Here is a 16,967-nt window from a genome sequence, read left to right as displayed (position 1 = left end):
CTAGACAAGCGCTACAGATGGTTGCATATCTGAAATGCTTGACCTCCCCCCCCCACGCACGCTTCTTGTTTCTGTTCAATTTGGTGGCCAACTGCTCTCTGCTCAGTCTGAGCAATTATTTATGCTAAAGATGCTCTATAAAGAAGTTAGGAGCTTGCACCATCTATATGTCCTTGAAAAATGCTAAACATGCATCCTGACTTCACGAGTGACATAGTAGGCAAGAAACGTATCTGAAATTATTCCTCTGCTGTTGCAGTTTGTTACACCTCACAAGGGTCCGTAACCGAAGGGATCAGCTGCGGTTCTGCTGCTACGAATGAGTTACGCAGACTGCGGCTGGCAAAAGGGTCTAGAAAGCAGCAGGGTAAATGTAAGTAAGGGAAAATGCACTTCCTATAGCAGTAATAGCTATTATGATAAATGCTCCCTAAGGAAGGGCTGAGTCAATCTTTAGTGATTTACAATAAAAACAGAGCGACCAAATGAGGATGGAAAAGGCCAAATAGGAGGGGATTAAAGGGAAGAAAATTAATTTCTCCAATAATTTCATTTTTCCCTGTGATTAAATGTTGGTTTCAGTTTTGGGGAAGCATTTATCTTTGCTTTGGCCTACACGGGGTGGAAGGAATTCATGCCTTCCCATCCTTGTCTGTTTTCTCATGCCATGAAAAGAGAAGTTGTGTCTTCCATAGGCATTACATGAAATCCCTCCTTAAGTAGCGCCAGCAAGCGGGTTTAATTCCAAGTGACTTGGAGGTTTACATCCTGCAACAGAGTTACGGTTTCCTTTCAGTGCCCCTTTGTTCAGTGGAAGAGCCCAGTGTTTGCCTGAGGGTCCTGTAACATGGCAGCGGTACAACCACCATCCCGTTGCTTTCCACTGAATATAAAAATTGAGGTCATGCTCTATTTCAGATTTACGGCTCCTTCATCTCTACCCCGATTCTTTAATAATAGGAAGGTCAAACGCTTTTCTCTGAGCTCTAAAAAATAAGTATAACTGTTATTGTCTTTACGATCGCAGCGTTACAGTTGAAAGCCTGGGCACAGCTGTTTATACAGTAATTCTAAGCCCTGTTCTCTTTATACTGCCAGCAGCGGTGCCGAACGGAGGGCCCGACCGGCCCTGTGAGCAGGTGTGTGTTGATTTGTCGCGCTGTATCGTGCTTTCTGCAGCTCATCGCGGTTTATTTGCCGCCTGGCTCGCCCTTCTCCCCGCGTAGCCGCGCGGCTCCGCTCAGCGCCGGGAGGCGGCGGGGGAAGGGCGGCCGCTCCCGCCGCTGCCCCAGACAGTGGGCGGAGCTGCGGCGGCGGCGGCTGAGGGCGGCGGGGGGGTGCGCGCCGCCGGCGGGTTCGTGCCCGCGCGCCGCCGTCTCCGCCGTCGTCTCCGTCTCCGCCGCCGCCGTCTCCGCAGTGAGGTCACGGGTGGGCGGTGCGTGCGCGGCGCCTGTTCCGCTCCCGGGGCCGCCGGAGCCCCCGCGGCGCCGAGCGAGGAGAGCCGGGAGGGTGAGCGAGAGGGTGAGGGTGAGCGGGAGGGGAGGCAGCGCCCGAGGGAGGGGATGGCGGCGGCCGGGGGAGGGGCGCGCCGGGCCCGGGGGGGGGCGGGGGAAGGGAGCGGCGGCGGCGCGGCGAGGGAGCGAGGGAGCCGGGCGGGGGGGGGGCGGGAGGAGGAGCGGGAGGGGGGGGGGAGCGCTGCCCGCAGCCGCCCAGCTCCGAGGTGAGTCACGGAGCGGCGTCCCGCGCCCTTCCGGGAACGGCTCGGGGGGGGGCGGCGGGGCCGGGGGCCGGGGCGGCGGGGGCGGGGCTTCGCGCGGCGCTCCCCGCGGGGCAGACCCCGCACGCGGGGCTCGCCGTGACCCCGTTCGCTGTTCGCAGGCTCCGCGCGGATTGACGGCGCGACGCAGCGGGGGAATCCGGCCCGCGGCCTCGGGCTGACCGGCCGTAACTCGGGGTGGGAGAGTTGTGACACGCGGCGGTGACATCTGTGCCAAAGGTGACTCCGCGGGGACGCCCGGCGCTGCCGGCGCTCGGCTCGGGTTTGTCTGCGAGCTGCCGGCGCTCCGCGGGCGGCGGCGGCGGAATCGCGAAGTTGGCAGCACAATAAAGCAGGCCCCGAAGATCGGGCTCCATCTCCAGGAACCGAAAGTGCCGAGCGGGATTTCCGTGTGGCTGCAGGTACGTCTGGGATCGGACGGAGCCGAGAGCGCTTCTGTGTTTTAATAGCCAAGTACGGGCTTACTTCTACTGCTGTCTGCTGCTGAAAGAAAGAAGCGGCCGCGAACAGACGCTCTTCAGCACCTCGTTGGTTCCTGAAGCACCGCTGTGTGACCGTGGGCAGTGTACGAAGAATGTAAACGAATCACGGCGTTTTCTTATCAAAGACAGTTGAGCAAACGGTTGTAGGACTAGAAGAAAAAATAGTCTGACCTCTGCAGACTCAGTTTTTTTAGTCTTGTATTCAAAATGGGTTGCAGGTTTTGCTGTTGGAGGCTGAAGAATTAAAGTGGAGTGCAGAGCGGGGCGTGCCTGCAGGACTCGAGTTGACTTCAAGTCGTTTTTTGTCTAAGCAAGCAGGAAAATGCACGCTCGGGACTGTAATTAATTAAAGCTCTGGTGTTCAGCGATGGAAAGCCCACAGGCAAATTTCCCTCTAGGGCTCGTTTCAGAGCAAAAGAGGAGTGGGGGGATCCAGGAGGATGGGAGCCCCCCGCTGAAGAAACTAATGACAGAAATGCACGTAAATAGCCCGGTGCGAGTTGTAATAAATAAACTGCCAACAATAAAGAAGGAAAACTTGGACGAATATGATGAAACTTCTGTGGAGGCTGACGGGGAGAGCGCCAAGCCGAACAGTTCTTCAGTCTCTGAGCCTTTGAATTTAAATCCAGGTCTGAAACACACGTTGGCACAATTCCACTTGAGCAGCCAGAGCTCGCTGGGTGGACCGGCGGCTTTCTCAGCTCGCTATTCCCAGGAGAGCATGTCACCCACCGTCTTCTTGCCTCTCCCATCGCCACAGATCCTGTCTGCTCCGCTGCTCATTCCTCCCGACAGCTCCACGGAGCTCACTCAGACTGTACTGGAGGGGGAATCCATCTCTTGCTTTAAAGTTGGAGGAGAAAAAAGACTTTGCCTGCCTCAGGTGTTGAATTCAGTTCTTCGAGACTTTTCTTTGCAACAGATCAATACGGTGTGTGATGAACTGTACATATACTGCTCCAGGTGCACTTCCGACCAGCTTCATATTCTGAAGGTTCTGGGAATTCTTCCATTTAATGCTCCGTCCTGCGGGCTGATCACACTGACTGACGCTCAGAGACTATGCAATGCTTTACTACGGCCTCGCACTTTCCCTCAGAACGGCAGCTTTCTCCCTGGTAAGAACACGTTGGCCCAGCTGAAGGAGACCGGCAGTGCCTTCGAAGTAGAGCACGAGTGCCTGGGCAAGTGCCAGGGTTTGTTTGCACCTCAGTTCTACCTTGCGCCAGATGACCCCTGTATCCAGTGTCTGGAGTGCTACGGGATGTTCTCACCCCAGACCTTCGTGATGCATTCGCATCGATCCCCTGACAAGAGGACCTGCCACTGGGGGTTTGAGTCAGCCAAGTGGCACTGCTACCTTCATATCAACCAAAAGTACCTGGGGACGTCGGAGGAGCGGGAGCTGAAGCATCTGTTGGAGGAAATGAAGGAGAAATTTAGCGAGAAAAACCAGAAAAGAACTCGATCAAAAGTAAGTTCACCCGCTCTTGTAGAACTCCTAAATCTCTGTGCTTGCTCGTAAAATGGTCCTTTTGGAAGCACAGTGCTTGCCTCTTGTAAATGGGAATGCTTGTCAAGCCAAGCCTAAATGAATTTCATGAGGGAGCTTCACCATGGCAATGCATTTCTGATGGAAAGGCATAGTGATTTCTTTCCTCTTTGGGCTCTAAGTAACTTCGTTCAAGATGGTTTGGTTTTGTTGGTTCTTGTTCCGTTTTAAAGTAACCACTCTCTGGGAAGTTCAGAATTATCTTGGAAATCTTTTAATGTGTTTTATGCTGTATGAGCTGCAGCAGCTGAACAAAGCAGAAAGGAGTTCGAAAATCAAGTGTTACCAATTGGTTTGTTATTCGTTGCATTCACACCAGCACACACACACACATCCATACGGTGTATGGCTGCCTGGGCTGCCAACCACCCATCTCATTGCGTTTCATGTAGGTAAGGGCACATCGATAAGCTCCTGTTAGAAGCTCGAAGCCTGCTTGTCCAGCAGTAGCTTTCTGCTTAAATTATATAGAGAAATATGCCAAAAGAGAGGAGCTCTGAAGCAGTCCAAGTAAAGAGCTGTAGGATGGTATCTTGACAATGGTTAATAATAGACATCGTATTTTTTCCTGAAATACTGCTGCAAGCCTGCAGTGCACTTCAAAAACACAGAGCTTATTTTTCCTTCCGAGGGCTTCTAACTTAAAGAATAAACACCAGACAAATGTTGGGTGTTGCTGGGGAAATTTTCATGTTATGTGCAAGGAATAGGCTTTGTAAGAGGAGTGCTGGTAGGGAACGGAGAGAGCAGCCAGCTCGTTAGATGAGGGAACACGTGGGTAATGACAGCAGAGATGTTTGCACTCAAAGAATATGCAATTTTATTGAGTATAATCTAAACTTCTCGGCTCACCTGTTGGATGTTTTGTCTTGGATTTCAAAGCAGTCCATGCAGGTGGAGCCCAAAAAGGTATGTGGTGAGATGATACCTTCCAGCACAGCTCTGGCCATTTAGTGTTACAGAAAGGCTTACTGCAGTAACAGCTGTTGCTACAGTCGTGCCAGTCTGCTGTAAGGGATTTTATCAGGAAATTACCACAAAAATCTGCTGTACGGCATTCTTGCACATGCTGAATCAGCTGGAGGTGCGGGTAAGCTCACAGCAAGGAGGCTTCACTATCATGACAGTCTTTATCCTCGCAGAGCCAGTACAGGTAATGAACTGTAGCATCGGTGTTCTAGGTGTGACTACAGAGGGCTGCTTCCTGTTTCTTGTTAGCAGACTTGTGACCACAATTTCAGTTTCCTGTAGACAGATGAAAAAGCAGCTGAAGTTCACAGCAGCAGTCGTTTGGACTGGACTGGTACAAATGAAATACAAAGATCCTTTCTGGATTCTTCCATTACGGACCCGTGTAGTTGTTTTTATTATTGTTATTAAGCAGCGTGTGAAATTAGAATGAAGGGTTTTGGAGCTTAGCTTCCTTGCCTCCTCTCTCCTTTCTGTTCCTTGTGGAGCTGATTTGAGGATCTGCATGGGTGGAGTTACACTGCAGTTGCATTGCTAGACTTTGAATTTAGCAGGCTTGACGTTTTGACCAGATTCATGTAGATGGGATTGACTCTTCGTTGTGGTCAATTGACTTCTGATACAGGCCGTGCTGCTGTGACTGCAGACTCTTGGCTGCCAGAGGTGAGGTTCTGTCACAGTCTGTTTCTGGCTGTGTGAATATGGACTTTTTGTGGCTGCTGGCTGGCGTCAGCCAATCACACTGGGGGAAAACCCACATACATTCACATTATTAGGGCTTTCAGTGTGTGTAGACATCACCCCAGTCCCAAGATTATTTTAATATGATGAAATAAGGAATCATTTTTTCGGTCTTGTAAATGGGACCAGACACCTTTCACTAAGTACAGAATGCACAGAAGTGCTTTAAGATGATGCATTCTGATGCACCCGAGGTACTTCTGTTCCATACTGCAGAGGGTTGTTTGCTTGCTGCAGTGACCTTGCCCAGCTGTGTTTCTGTAACACCAGTAATTATTGCTTTTTACTCGTAGATTTCATTTTGTGGTCAAGTATCTGACAGGTGCATACTTTGATGTGTAGATGCTTAATTACAACAGGGTGATACAACCTTTCTGGAATCCTGTTTCTGCTTTCTGTTTCTCTCGGTGTCTGAGTTCTGGGAGCTCAGCAGAGCTTTTATGTAGGGTTATGAAGAGCTTTTCTTTCAGTTTCGTTGCTGCTTTACTCGTGAAGGGGAATTGGTGATTGAAGAAACTTCTGTCGCTTGCATCAGCATCCACCTCTGCCAAAGTCTGTGCGTTTTCCAGTACCCAGTTTGTCTTTGTGTGTAGGAACTAATGGTGGAAGTGCCATTCCACTGAGAACAGTTTATTAAAATGTCATTAACGTGAACCTGTCTGCAAATTACGGTTTGGTTTTCGTTTCTCTTGAGGTGGATTCCCAGCAGAGCCTAGAATTATCACAGTGGTATCCTGTTATAAAGCAGGAAGCAGAAGCTGATCCTCAGCCACCCTCCTTCTTCCATCCCAGGTAAATGAACTTCCTTTGCAGCATGATGAGCATTGCATACGTAAATCTTATACATAAATTTCAGCTGAAAAGAATGCATTTGCAACTTGAACTGTTACAAAAAATAATTGCACCCTAACTTGTAATTCATTTCTTGGTGTAAATATTAATGAGCTGCTCATAGGCCATTTTTGGTGTGAGGCTCCAGCTGTGACGTATGGGCATTCTTCAGGAGGAAATACAACTGAAATGTAATTACAATTTCCCTTCTCGGGCCAGAAATGACAGAAGCTAATTTTCTTATTATGCATATATGTGAAAAGCTGCACAGGGCCCATCTACCATGAGTACAACTTCATTCCCTCTCAAAAAGGACTTGCAAAAAATTCTTTGAAGACTTTCTTCCTTGCTGGAACAATGACTGCGGCTGACGTGGTTAATTTCCAGGTTTCAGAACTGGAGTGCATGACCTTGATGTAGTACACACTGCATTCTGCATCAGTGTTGGTCAGTGTATGTGGAAAAGAAGGTCCAGCATTGGTCTTGAGTCTGCCCAGCACTGTCAGTGCCCAGCAGTATGCACATTACCACTATGCCGATCCCTTCTCCTATACTCCATTGCTAATATGAGGATTATAGGAATGCTGGAGAGTGTGGATCTGGTGGCATTCTGATTTTACTCTTTGCATTTGAGAGAAGACTTGTATGATTTATATATACATATATCTATATGTGTGTGTGTGTATTTTTAATCAGTCACATTTGCATAAGCTTTTCTGTGTGTGTGTGTGGCCTCCAAACCATATCTAAATGATCTAGCAGTAAGGATGAAGTCATTAGCATTTCCTTTTGCATAGGAAAAAGATAAAAAGGATAAGCTTATGTTTATTGAACATTTTGCTGTTTAAAATCAAGTAAATTAAACTTAGTACTCTCATTTGCTGTTTGTTGCACATTTTCATCCTTAATTTTACTGTTCTGCTGTTTCAGTTACTACCTTTATATGTGTGATAAAGTGGTTGCCCCGAATGTATCTCTTGCTTCACAATACAAGGATGTTACCAAAACAACAGTCAAAGCTTCTGAAGTAATTAAGTCTTCATCTGGACTGTCAGAGAAAAAGCTCAGCAGTGGAAAGCACAAAAAACCTGCCTCCTATCCAGAGCTTTCTCTCGAGGAACAGGAGAAAATTGACTTGAAGAATGGTCTGGAGCAGCATAAGCGTTTAGGTAAGTAGATAAGCTATAGAAAGGAATTACATTGAGGTCTTCAGTTCTGAAGCATGTAACTTTGGAAAGATTTTCTCCAAAAGTTCTGCTGACCTTTTCCTCATCTTCAGTTTACTTTGCTCTGATTTTCTGTGCTTATCATGCCACATTCTTCTTTCATCTGTAGATCCAGTTGTGTCAGCTCATTGTGCAAGAGGTGGAAAATCCGAGCGTGTTTCTTCCAAAAGCATTAGAGGCTCCAGGTGTGTTGGAGCAGGTAATGATGGGAGAACGTTGTCCCCCACTCTCATGAAGGACATCAGTTGTGAAGACGACAAGGGAAGGATCATGGAAGAAGTAATGAAAACCTACATCAAGCAGCAAGAAAAACTAAATACTATTTTGAGGAGGAAGCAGCAGCTTCAAATGGTACGATGCCAATGTGAAGGCACTTCATTTTGCCATCAGGAAACTGCTAAACTGCTGTTAAGTTTTTGGTTTTAGAAGCATTCCACGGGTGGTTTCCATTTAGAACACTGGAGCACAAAAATAATTTCCCACCAGCTTGAATCCAGACAGTAAATATCAACATCCTGTGTGTTTGTTAGATTAGAGGCGGCTAATAAGTGGTGTTGTTCTTTCAGTTTTGGAACATCTGTCTTCAAGGAGCTCCTTCTTTCGTTTTATCCTAATGAAAACAACTTGAACTTTCGAATGTTTGTCAAAAACATAAATATTTTGGCAAATATAGTTTAAGTCCTTTAAAAATTTCTCACATTTTAGGATTTTAAAGGTGCAGGAATTGGAATTGATCTTACCACAGCCCCGCATAGTGAGAATAGCACCTTCCTGTTTCGATTTGATGGACCCTTTTTTAGGGAGTTTTATGGAAGAGATTAGAAACTGGTGTTCGTTTGTGATTTTGCATCACGTTTGCTCTCTGCATTAAGTAAATACTGTCTTTTCTGCTTATATTTGTACACCGGACCTATTTATTTCTTGAACATCAAGCTCAGAATCAGCAATCTCAGGCAGGGCCCCAGGGCTGCTACTCTTAAAGCATTCTGCTGTTGGAGGTGATTTTAAAAGAAAGAAAACAAATAACGAAGGCCCTTTGACAAATATCAAAATGTTAACAGAAAGAGAAACCAAACGCTTCTATTCTGTTTTCTGATGAGACACTTCTTTTGTCTTCAGAATACGTTTTAGTAAATCAGTGCTGCCACGTTCTGAGGTTTCACTGCTGGACATTGTGAATTTGTTTCTGGAAGCTCCGTGTGCTTGAAAGTAATGATAATGTCATTATGTTTTATATTGAATTGAATGCTTTATACAGCACGTCACCATTGATAAGAAGATGAGTTCCACTATTAGGCCGTTGTTACCAATAGATGAATGTGCTCTTTTTTGCCTCTTTGTTTCCAGTTACGCATTTAAATGACAAGATTGTTTTTTCACTCTTCTGGTGTTAGAACCAAGGTGTAAGTGATCCTGATCTGTCTTGACAGGAAGTGGAAATGTTAAACAACTCTAAAGCTATGAAGGAACTAAGTGAAGAGCAGCAGAATTTGCAAAAAGAACTCGAATCTTTGCAAACTGAGCACGCTCAAAGAATGGAAGAGTTTTATTTTGAGCAGAGAGACTTGGAGAAGAAACTGGACCAAATGATGAAGCAGAAGTGTACCTGTGACTCCAGTTCAGAGAAAGACAAGGAAGCAGAATATGCAGCACAGGTGAGAAGGGAAAGTCTGTTTCAAACCAAATCATATTTAGTGTGTGAGTGAATGTGAATATGAAGTTATTGCTCATCCATTGCAAGGTTTCGTCTTCTCCATCTTAGTCACAGCGCTGGCATATTTACTTCCCTGTCCCTTGATTGAGACAGAGCTAAAATGTAGCTTACAGGAACATGGCGCCTGTCAGGTGTTAGGATTTTCTTTGTCAGATATTTGTATGATATTAGTGATTAACTAGTTAACCTTAAACATAAGGATTATAACATTCAAAGCAAGTCACGTTTAATGTATATAAGCTTGTCCCTGTTATAGAACTAAGCACGATTGCTTTAGCTATAGAAATGTGTTGAAGTACACTGTACTGTACTTCTGTACATCGCACAGAAAACAGTCTTTTAAAGCAAACAAAATCTAAAACTTAAGCTCTATGATCATGATTATAATTCTGTATATTTGCTGTTCATACAGTCTCAAAATAAGAAACAGGCTATACTTGAGAGACGGGTTTTTGTATTTTTAGGGAGTAGGGCAGAGACTAGCATCACAAATCCTTCCCATGAATTTAATTTCATGACATCCCACTCCACAGATTCCTGGCCTTTGCTGCCAGAAGTAATCCTCTCTGACTAAGGTCTGATTTACCAAACATCTGGTACAAGCCCTGTTACTGCAAGTAACAACATGTTCTAGTTGATGATCATGTGTAGCGTGTTTTATATGGCTTGTATAGCATATACCTTCTTTAGAGGATAAAAACTATGGATTGTTCTCCAAGGAGTTTGGATGATTGTTTCTTTTGATGTTAGAATGCTAAATGCATTCCTTCCATGAAAGTTTATCCTGTTATTAGTTGTGCTGTAGAGCTAATAATTGGAACATGTCATTGGAATCTTTTTCTCCATTTATCACATCTTAGTACACTTTGTATTGTGGGTTCCAAGCAGTTGTCAGCTTTACCTGAGTTAAACAGAGGTCGTGGCAACAGTTATTTTTCCCAAGCTGCATATATTGCATTTAAAATAGCCTTAACTTGATGTTTTCTTGAAGCCAGTTGCCCTCTCTAAGAACTGTGGACTGGGAAAAGCCTTCATTGTACATTAAATGAAATTAATAATAGGGGATTTGGAGTTCTGGTAAACATTTGTTCTTCTGTCCAGGCCTGCCTGAAGGTGCACGAGGTGTTCCCCCTTTTTTGAGTCCTATACTGACTTACCCGGTTTAATTGTTGCTTTACCCCATCAGTCACAATAGAGCAGTATAACCAGTACTTAAGCCTTCCTTTATAGGTGAAAACAAAAGCTCCACCACAGACGTGCTGATTTATGTACTGCATGCTGTGACATGCAGGCAGTGGGCATTGCTGTGCTGCACCAGTCTGCATCTAAGTAGTGGAGTCAGAAGACTCATGTTAATAGGCTCGTGCTGTCTAAAAGCTCCTTGCATTCAATGGATGTTCATCTTCACTTGTATAAAGAGAAGTATTTTTCTGTAGAATCGACCCAGGAGTTCTTTTACCCACTACACTTTACAGCAAACAGCAATGTTTTTATGTGCTTCTGCACTTCTTTGCTGTCATGAGCTGTCTTTTTTATCAGCGAGATGTACACGTAGTGATTATTCAGATGGAAGCCCAACATCGTAAGTGCAGATGGACTTTTTAGATTCAGTGAGGTCTTTTCGTAAGAAGCAACTACTTAAACCCATGGTGGAGAAGATAAGTGGCTTTCGTCTTCCTGTTGTGACTGTTGGTGGTATATATGTAAGCAACTTGGCAGTAACTTTGCCACACTTGAAAAATTCATCTGAGTTTCCAGATTTTATTGTGAAGAAGTTTTGATGGGAAAGAGCTAACCCTAACAAATTCAAACTAGTTTCTTATTATTAATTCAGAGTATGGTATTTATATGCATATACAAACAGTGGTTGTTGAGCTGTTTTTTGGTTTTATTTTAATGATTCCATTTTGTAAATGGTTCAGCTGAGATGACTAATGTTCTGAATCATTGGGGTTTACCACTGATTTTCTACTGTGTAGTTACTTGGTTCAGTGTGAAAGTCCAGCTTTAATAAATTAGACTCAAACAACTGAACACATCACACATGGGATTAACACTCTGCTGCTGATGCCGTTAGTGGTTTGACAATCTCATGCAAAAATCTTTGCTTTACTCTCTATTATATTGCACGAATATGTTCATTAAAATTAAATCCCTCTCCTCTATCTTACAGCTAGCAGAACTGAGACTGAGGCTGGACCACGCAGAGGCAGATAGACAGGAGCTTCAGGATGAACTGAGACAAGAACGAGAGGCGAGGGAGAAGTTAGAGATGATGATAAAAGAATTGAAGCTGCAGATCTTGAAATCTTCAAAACACGGAAATGGAAAATAGAAGTTGGAAGAGGAGTGTGACTGTGTCCTTCAAACAGGGTGTTTCATTTTTTAATGAATTGTAAGCAGTTTCTGTGCGATAAGAAGTATTCTCTACAGATTTCTATTTGCCATGCAAGTGCAGATAAAGATATATATATAAGAAGATAGATAGGTACGCATTTTTAGATTTTCCTAACCAATGGAAATCTGCATTTATTTATACTGGTGTTTCTCAAACTAGGAAAAAATAAGAAACTTCTGATTTAGAGTGACCAGTTTTGTTTATTTCTAATGCGGCCCTTGAGGACTCTGTACCTTTTAACACTGTCTGTTAAAACAGATTTGGGCGATCCGTATTTTATTATCGATTTCACACCCAGTTATAAAAGTACTTAAAAAAAAATAATTTCTTCAAGGCCAAAAATAGTTGCGTTTTCAGTGAGAATTTTGTCTTCCTAAACTGGGGAAAGTCGAAAGGCAGCTGTGAGGTAATTCTCAAATCACCATGACAATGGATGGATGATTATCAGAAGAGATTTACCAGCATGAGTTTTCCATAATTCTGTTACATGAAGTCAAGCTGACTTATTCAGTAAACGGTTTTGGAGCAGGTGTTTGGTCACCATGCTGGAAGAACAAAACAATTAGGGGCCGCTGGCTACAGGATAAGGGGCAGTGATTTTAAGTTGAAAGAAAGTAGAATTTATTTGTTAGCTCATGGTGAGACCCTGGAGCAGGTCGCCCAACAAAGTGGTGAGTACCTCATCACTGCAAGTGTTCAATGGTTGGATAGCGCTTTGTGCAACCTGAGCTGGTGGAGGGTGTCCCTGCCCATGGCACGGATGTTGCAGCTAGATGACCTTTGACTGTCCCTTCCAGCACAGACTTGTGGGATTCCATGGCTTGCCTGGTTTTCAGATACTGATGCTTCCAAGGAAAGTAATATTTGTTAAGAGAAAACAAACAAACAAAAACAAAGAGTACTGGTTTATTTAGTATCTGAAGCCTCTACACTTTAAGCTTCCTTTTAACTTGTGAATTTTTCTTTCTATACATGGAACAGGCCTTAACTGACATTGTGATAATTGCTTAGAAAAATAGAATTCTAAGATATGGCACTTTGAAAATGAGTTTGATAGTTTCTACGTTGGAATGACATGGTAACGATACCATGAATTAAGAAAATACAGCATGTTTGTTGAGCTCTGACATTTAGAAATGTGTCATTGTACAGAATGTCCACTTTGTGTATATATATATATAATGCATTTACTCAGGTACTTCAGAAGTCCGATTCCTGGTAGATGCAGTGCATGACTACAGATCTGGATGGAGAAGTACTCCTTTGCACTTCTTTCTGAAGAGTTTGACACAGCTGACAGGTGTTGGCTGATTGTGACTAGAATTACCTTAGTAGTTCTGTTATTCCACTACATTATTTTAACCTGTGCTCTAGCTTATGTTTGTTGTGTTTTGGTTTTATTTTTTTTAAGGTGCTTAGATGTATTGCTCTCTTAAAGAAGTTGATTAATTCTGGATAAAACCACTTGGTAAAATCCACTGGAGTCAGATTTTAGTCTGAACTAGTAAAAATGAAAACTGAGCTCTTTCCAGTTTCTCCTTTACAGAAATAGAAAATGGCACAAATCTTTAAGCTGAGTGGGAAAGGAGGTGATACGTGTTGTGGAGTCATAGAGTGCTTCTTTCGTAGCAGTGCATAATTTCCTTCATGGACCCCGTGTCGTATTTACACTGATCAGGGCAGATTAGATGAGAAAGAAAAAGAAACTTATTTGGCAGCGTTTATCAGAAAAGAGGATCCAGGTTGTGATTTTCACTTCTTCAACTCCACCTCCAAATTATTGCTTAAAAACAAAAGGAGAAACAAACAAACAAAAAAAGGCCGTCTTTACAGCATCGAGATGGTTTGGAAGGAAGTGAATGTGCTGAGTATAAATTATTCTGCTTGCGTGTGTACAAATCACTTTGTTTTAATGACCCCCAGTAACACAGTGACAGGGAGAGCAGCAGCAGTGTTGGTGGAGGTGTGATGTGAGGCCTTGGAGCTCAAGGCTGGATTGGCTAGATTGGCAAATCAGGAAAAACCATCATTGGGAACCAGAAAGTTTAATCGGGGTGTTACCTGATCGTTTCTAGCTGCTTCTCAGTATCAGTGTTGTGAACCAAACTTGTTCAGTTGTCAGTGTAGATAAGGGCCCTCCAGACTCATTTAGTATGGCTGAAGTAGTGGGTTCACTGCAGTGTTTGTACCTTGGGATCCTCACGGGATTATGATCTTAGAGTGCCGTATATTCAGTTTTTATTCAGGTCCTGTCTGTGTTACGTTCCTGGCTCTGAGATTTCCCACTTCACCTCTAGTTGGCTTCAACCTGTGGCAGCTGCAGTGCAGTACTGCTATTGCTGGGCTTCCCCTGCCCCAGCCTGCACTTCTACTGTGCCAAGCAGCTTCTGCTGAAGTAATATAGTTTGTACTCCTGTTTTCACTTCTGCAAGAACTCCAGCAGCTGGCATGGAGTTTTAGCAGTTCCATCTGCAGGTGAGGCTTCCTAATACTTGTAAGATGTCTGGCTGAGAAAGTTAACTGAACATCTGTTAAAAGGACCTTAAAATAGCTTTGTAAATACTCCATTTAGTTAACCTGAAGTTAGAATGCGTTTTAAATTACTGTAACCCTCTTAAAATTCTTAAATATTCCTTTCGGGTTGCGTACATGAATAATTTTCATATGCGTAGACTTAATTTTATACTGATTTTAAGTAATAATGTAAACATAACTGTGCCATAGATTTGTGTGTCCAGATAGCTTTTGAGTGAGTTGTAAATAACACGCTGGTAGCTCTAGAACAAATCTGCGTTGACCTTTTCTCACTACCTTACGCTTGTTATGTTGAGTGGTTTATTTTGCAGCCTAACATAGAAACTTGCAATGAACGCTTAAGGGCCCTCACTTAAGTACGCACTTAATGGTAGAAACCAGCTCTGTCATTGGGTTCTTACTCTGAGCCATGGCATGCTCGTTGGATGCATTACTCTTCGTTTTGCCTTCAGCTTTCGGTTGCTGATCTTTTAGGCAGAAAGTTGCTTTCTCACATAGTTGTGGCGTTGAGTCTTTAGAGGACAAGAAAAAAAGCCTAGAATTGTTCACTGTTTTAATAGTTTCCTGGTTGAGCGCCTAGAGTGAAAACAAAGTTGCCCGCGTGTGCACCTTTTGGAACTCGGATTCAGGGTGAATGTCTGTTTGCTCCTGTGTGCTGGAGAAACAAAAAGAGCTTTCACATGCTTTGTGTGCTCTGATGAGCGAGAAGATGTGAGGACTCGGAGAGTGCAGCGTGCAGGTTTGGCAGTCTGACCGTCCCCTCACCCACAGCACCCTGGATGGAAGAGATGTAATCTCAGATCTCCAAGCTTGTGTTTTAGGTTTTGCAAAGCATATCGTTTAGCTCGGGAAAATTCAGATAAACGTGGTTTTGTTTCACGTTCTTCCACTGATTTTATTCTATATTTAATATATTAACGGCTTAGGTGTAAAATCATCTGTATATAGTGAAGGCGTAATGCAATTAGTGAAGTAGGAAAAGTCGAGTGGGAGCGTGAAGCTCCTGGTGGCCCAAAGAAACGTGACTCAGTCCATGTTTTAGAAGCCGCAGCTGTTTGTTCATACATTCTTGGTTTACCCTGGGGGATTGGAGAGCTGTACCATGGCATGGACTATTCAGAAGACTTTCCTAGCATTAGCTGTGGAGCTGGCCTTGACGTGCTGTCACCGTCAGCTTCCTTGAGTTCACTTGTTTGTAGAGCGTATATTTTGACTGTCAGCAAAGATAACGACTTTGTATTTTTTCTGCACTTAATTCATGTAATTAATCCACACGACAGTTTTCTATAATACGGCGAATCTGACAAAAGAGATAATCCCACCTACCTGTAAATCTGTGCTCCACATCTTCCAGTAGTTTCATTTCAGCTGTCAACAGCAAGCTGCAATAAGCTGCAAGGTTCGGTTTTTGTTGTGCTCGTTTCTGATGTGAGATGTATTCATCCACATTTCCATTATCAAAAGCTTACAGGGTGTTCCGTTTGTTGCGTATCTGTTCAAAAAAGAGACCCTTGTTTTTAGCTTTGTGTGGCTGCAGCTCGCAGATGCTTCGTCAAGCACAGCAAAGGAACGGTGTGAAGCTGCGTTGTTGGGAAACTGCCTCTGTAACAACATGCAGTGACTCTTCGGTTTCCTTCACATATAGATACCTCACTTAAAGGAAAGCACAGTTACACTGTATTTAAAATAGGTCTGGGACGCGCAGAGTTGGTCTGAAATCTTTTGTTGCAGTTACGTTGCTTCCTGCGGTTGGTAAAACCTCTTTCTGTTTCCATGCTTACTCTCCAAAGTATTTCTCGGTGTTGACATGCCAATATGACTGCCTTGGGTTACAGAAGGTGGCTGCAAAGCGACGCAGCTCTGCTGGGCTGAAGGCAGCAGTTGGTGGCTATTCCAAACCACAGCAAGGCTGTGGGATCCATCGCCACATTCATTTATAATACTTTGCCAATGATGTACAGTCTTATTGTTAGCGTTGCTGTGGTTGCATTACATGACACACAAAACTGTCCTCTACCTCACGTGAGATTAACAGATATTTTATATGGTTTTAGTAAACAAAAATGCATCTATCTGGTCACTTAGTTTACAAAATTTGAATTATATTTATTGAAACATGACATACTGTGCTCTTAGCTTATACCTCAATTGTATTTTGTGCTGTTATCCATTTCCATGCCCTGTAAATAACGTGTACAGATTGTGGATCCAGAAATAAAAGCTGTACCATCAGAACGCTGCTGTCTGAGTGGTGCCACGCGCCGAGATGCCGCTTTGACCTCAGGAAGGTGCTCAGCAGCAGTTTGTCTCGAGGGAGGACGATCTTCCTTGCTTTGATTACAGCAAATTAAGTCGGGGATGACACTGAAATCTTCACCGTTCCCACTGCCTGCAGGAGGTCCCCTATTCTAATGGATATTTTTAGCAGGTCTACCAAATCAGTGCCCTCTCACAGTGGGTGCTTTCCCTGAGGCTACGTGCAGGTATTGCTGGCAGAGGGATATCCGTGCACCTCAGCTCAGATCTACATAAAGATAAGCACTTGGTGCAGCTGGCATGTTCTCTGCTGCACAGCTTTTGTTGCTGCTTAACTCCTCTAGCAACGTTGGAGTTGTTCACACCTCTCCTTAATAGATGGGTAATGAAGAGATAACACGGATTGCCAGTGCTGAGATCTGTAAACATTTAACATTAGAAGTGAGTGTTACACTTTATTTGATGAAAAATATTTTTATTTAC

General features: G+C 44.0%; 1 protein-coding gene across 2 annotated transcripts; it reads left to right on the top strand.

Annotated features, from left to right (window-relative positions):
- The first annotated feature begins 1,363 nt into the window (after positions 1 to 1,363).
- SKIL (SKI like proto-oncogene) lies at positions 1,364 to 16,461 on the top strand. 2 transcript variants are annotated; one of them, XM_072344496.1, is made up of 7 exons: positions 1,364 to 1,509; positions 1,879 to 3,736; positions 6,219 to 6,316; positions 7,286 to 7,524; positions 7,691 to 7,932; positions 9,012 to 9,236; positions 11,469 to 16,461. In XM_072344496.1, exons 2-7 carry the CDS (start codon positions 2,627 to 2,629, stop codon positions 11,628 to 11,630), a joined length of 2,076 nt encoding a protein of 691 aa, XP_072200597.1. In that variant the 5' UTR covers positions 1,364 to 1,509; positions 1,879 to 2,626; the 3' UTR covers positions 11,631 to 16,461. The 2 variants fall into 2 exon arrangements, with proteins under 2 accessions (XP_072200597.1, XP_072200598.1); XM_072344497.1 differs by having other exon boundaries at positions 1,364 to 1,521.
- Positions 16,462 to 16,967: the final 506 nt, after the last annotated feature.

This window comes from Excalfactoria chinensis, chromosome 9 (genome assembly GCF_039878825.1).
Source record: "Excalfactoria chinensis isolate bCotChi1 chromosome 9, bCotChi1.hap2, whole genome shotgun sequence".
Lineage (NCBI taxonomy): Eukaryota > Metazoa > Chordata > Aves > Galliformes > Phasianidae > Excalfactoria > Excalfactoria chinensis.
The sequence above is the reverse complement of the archived record's forward strand: the minus strand, read 5'-3'. Positions and strand labels throughout refer to the sequence as shown.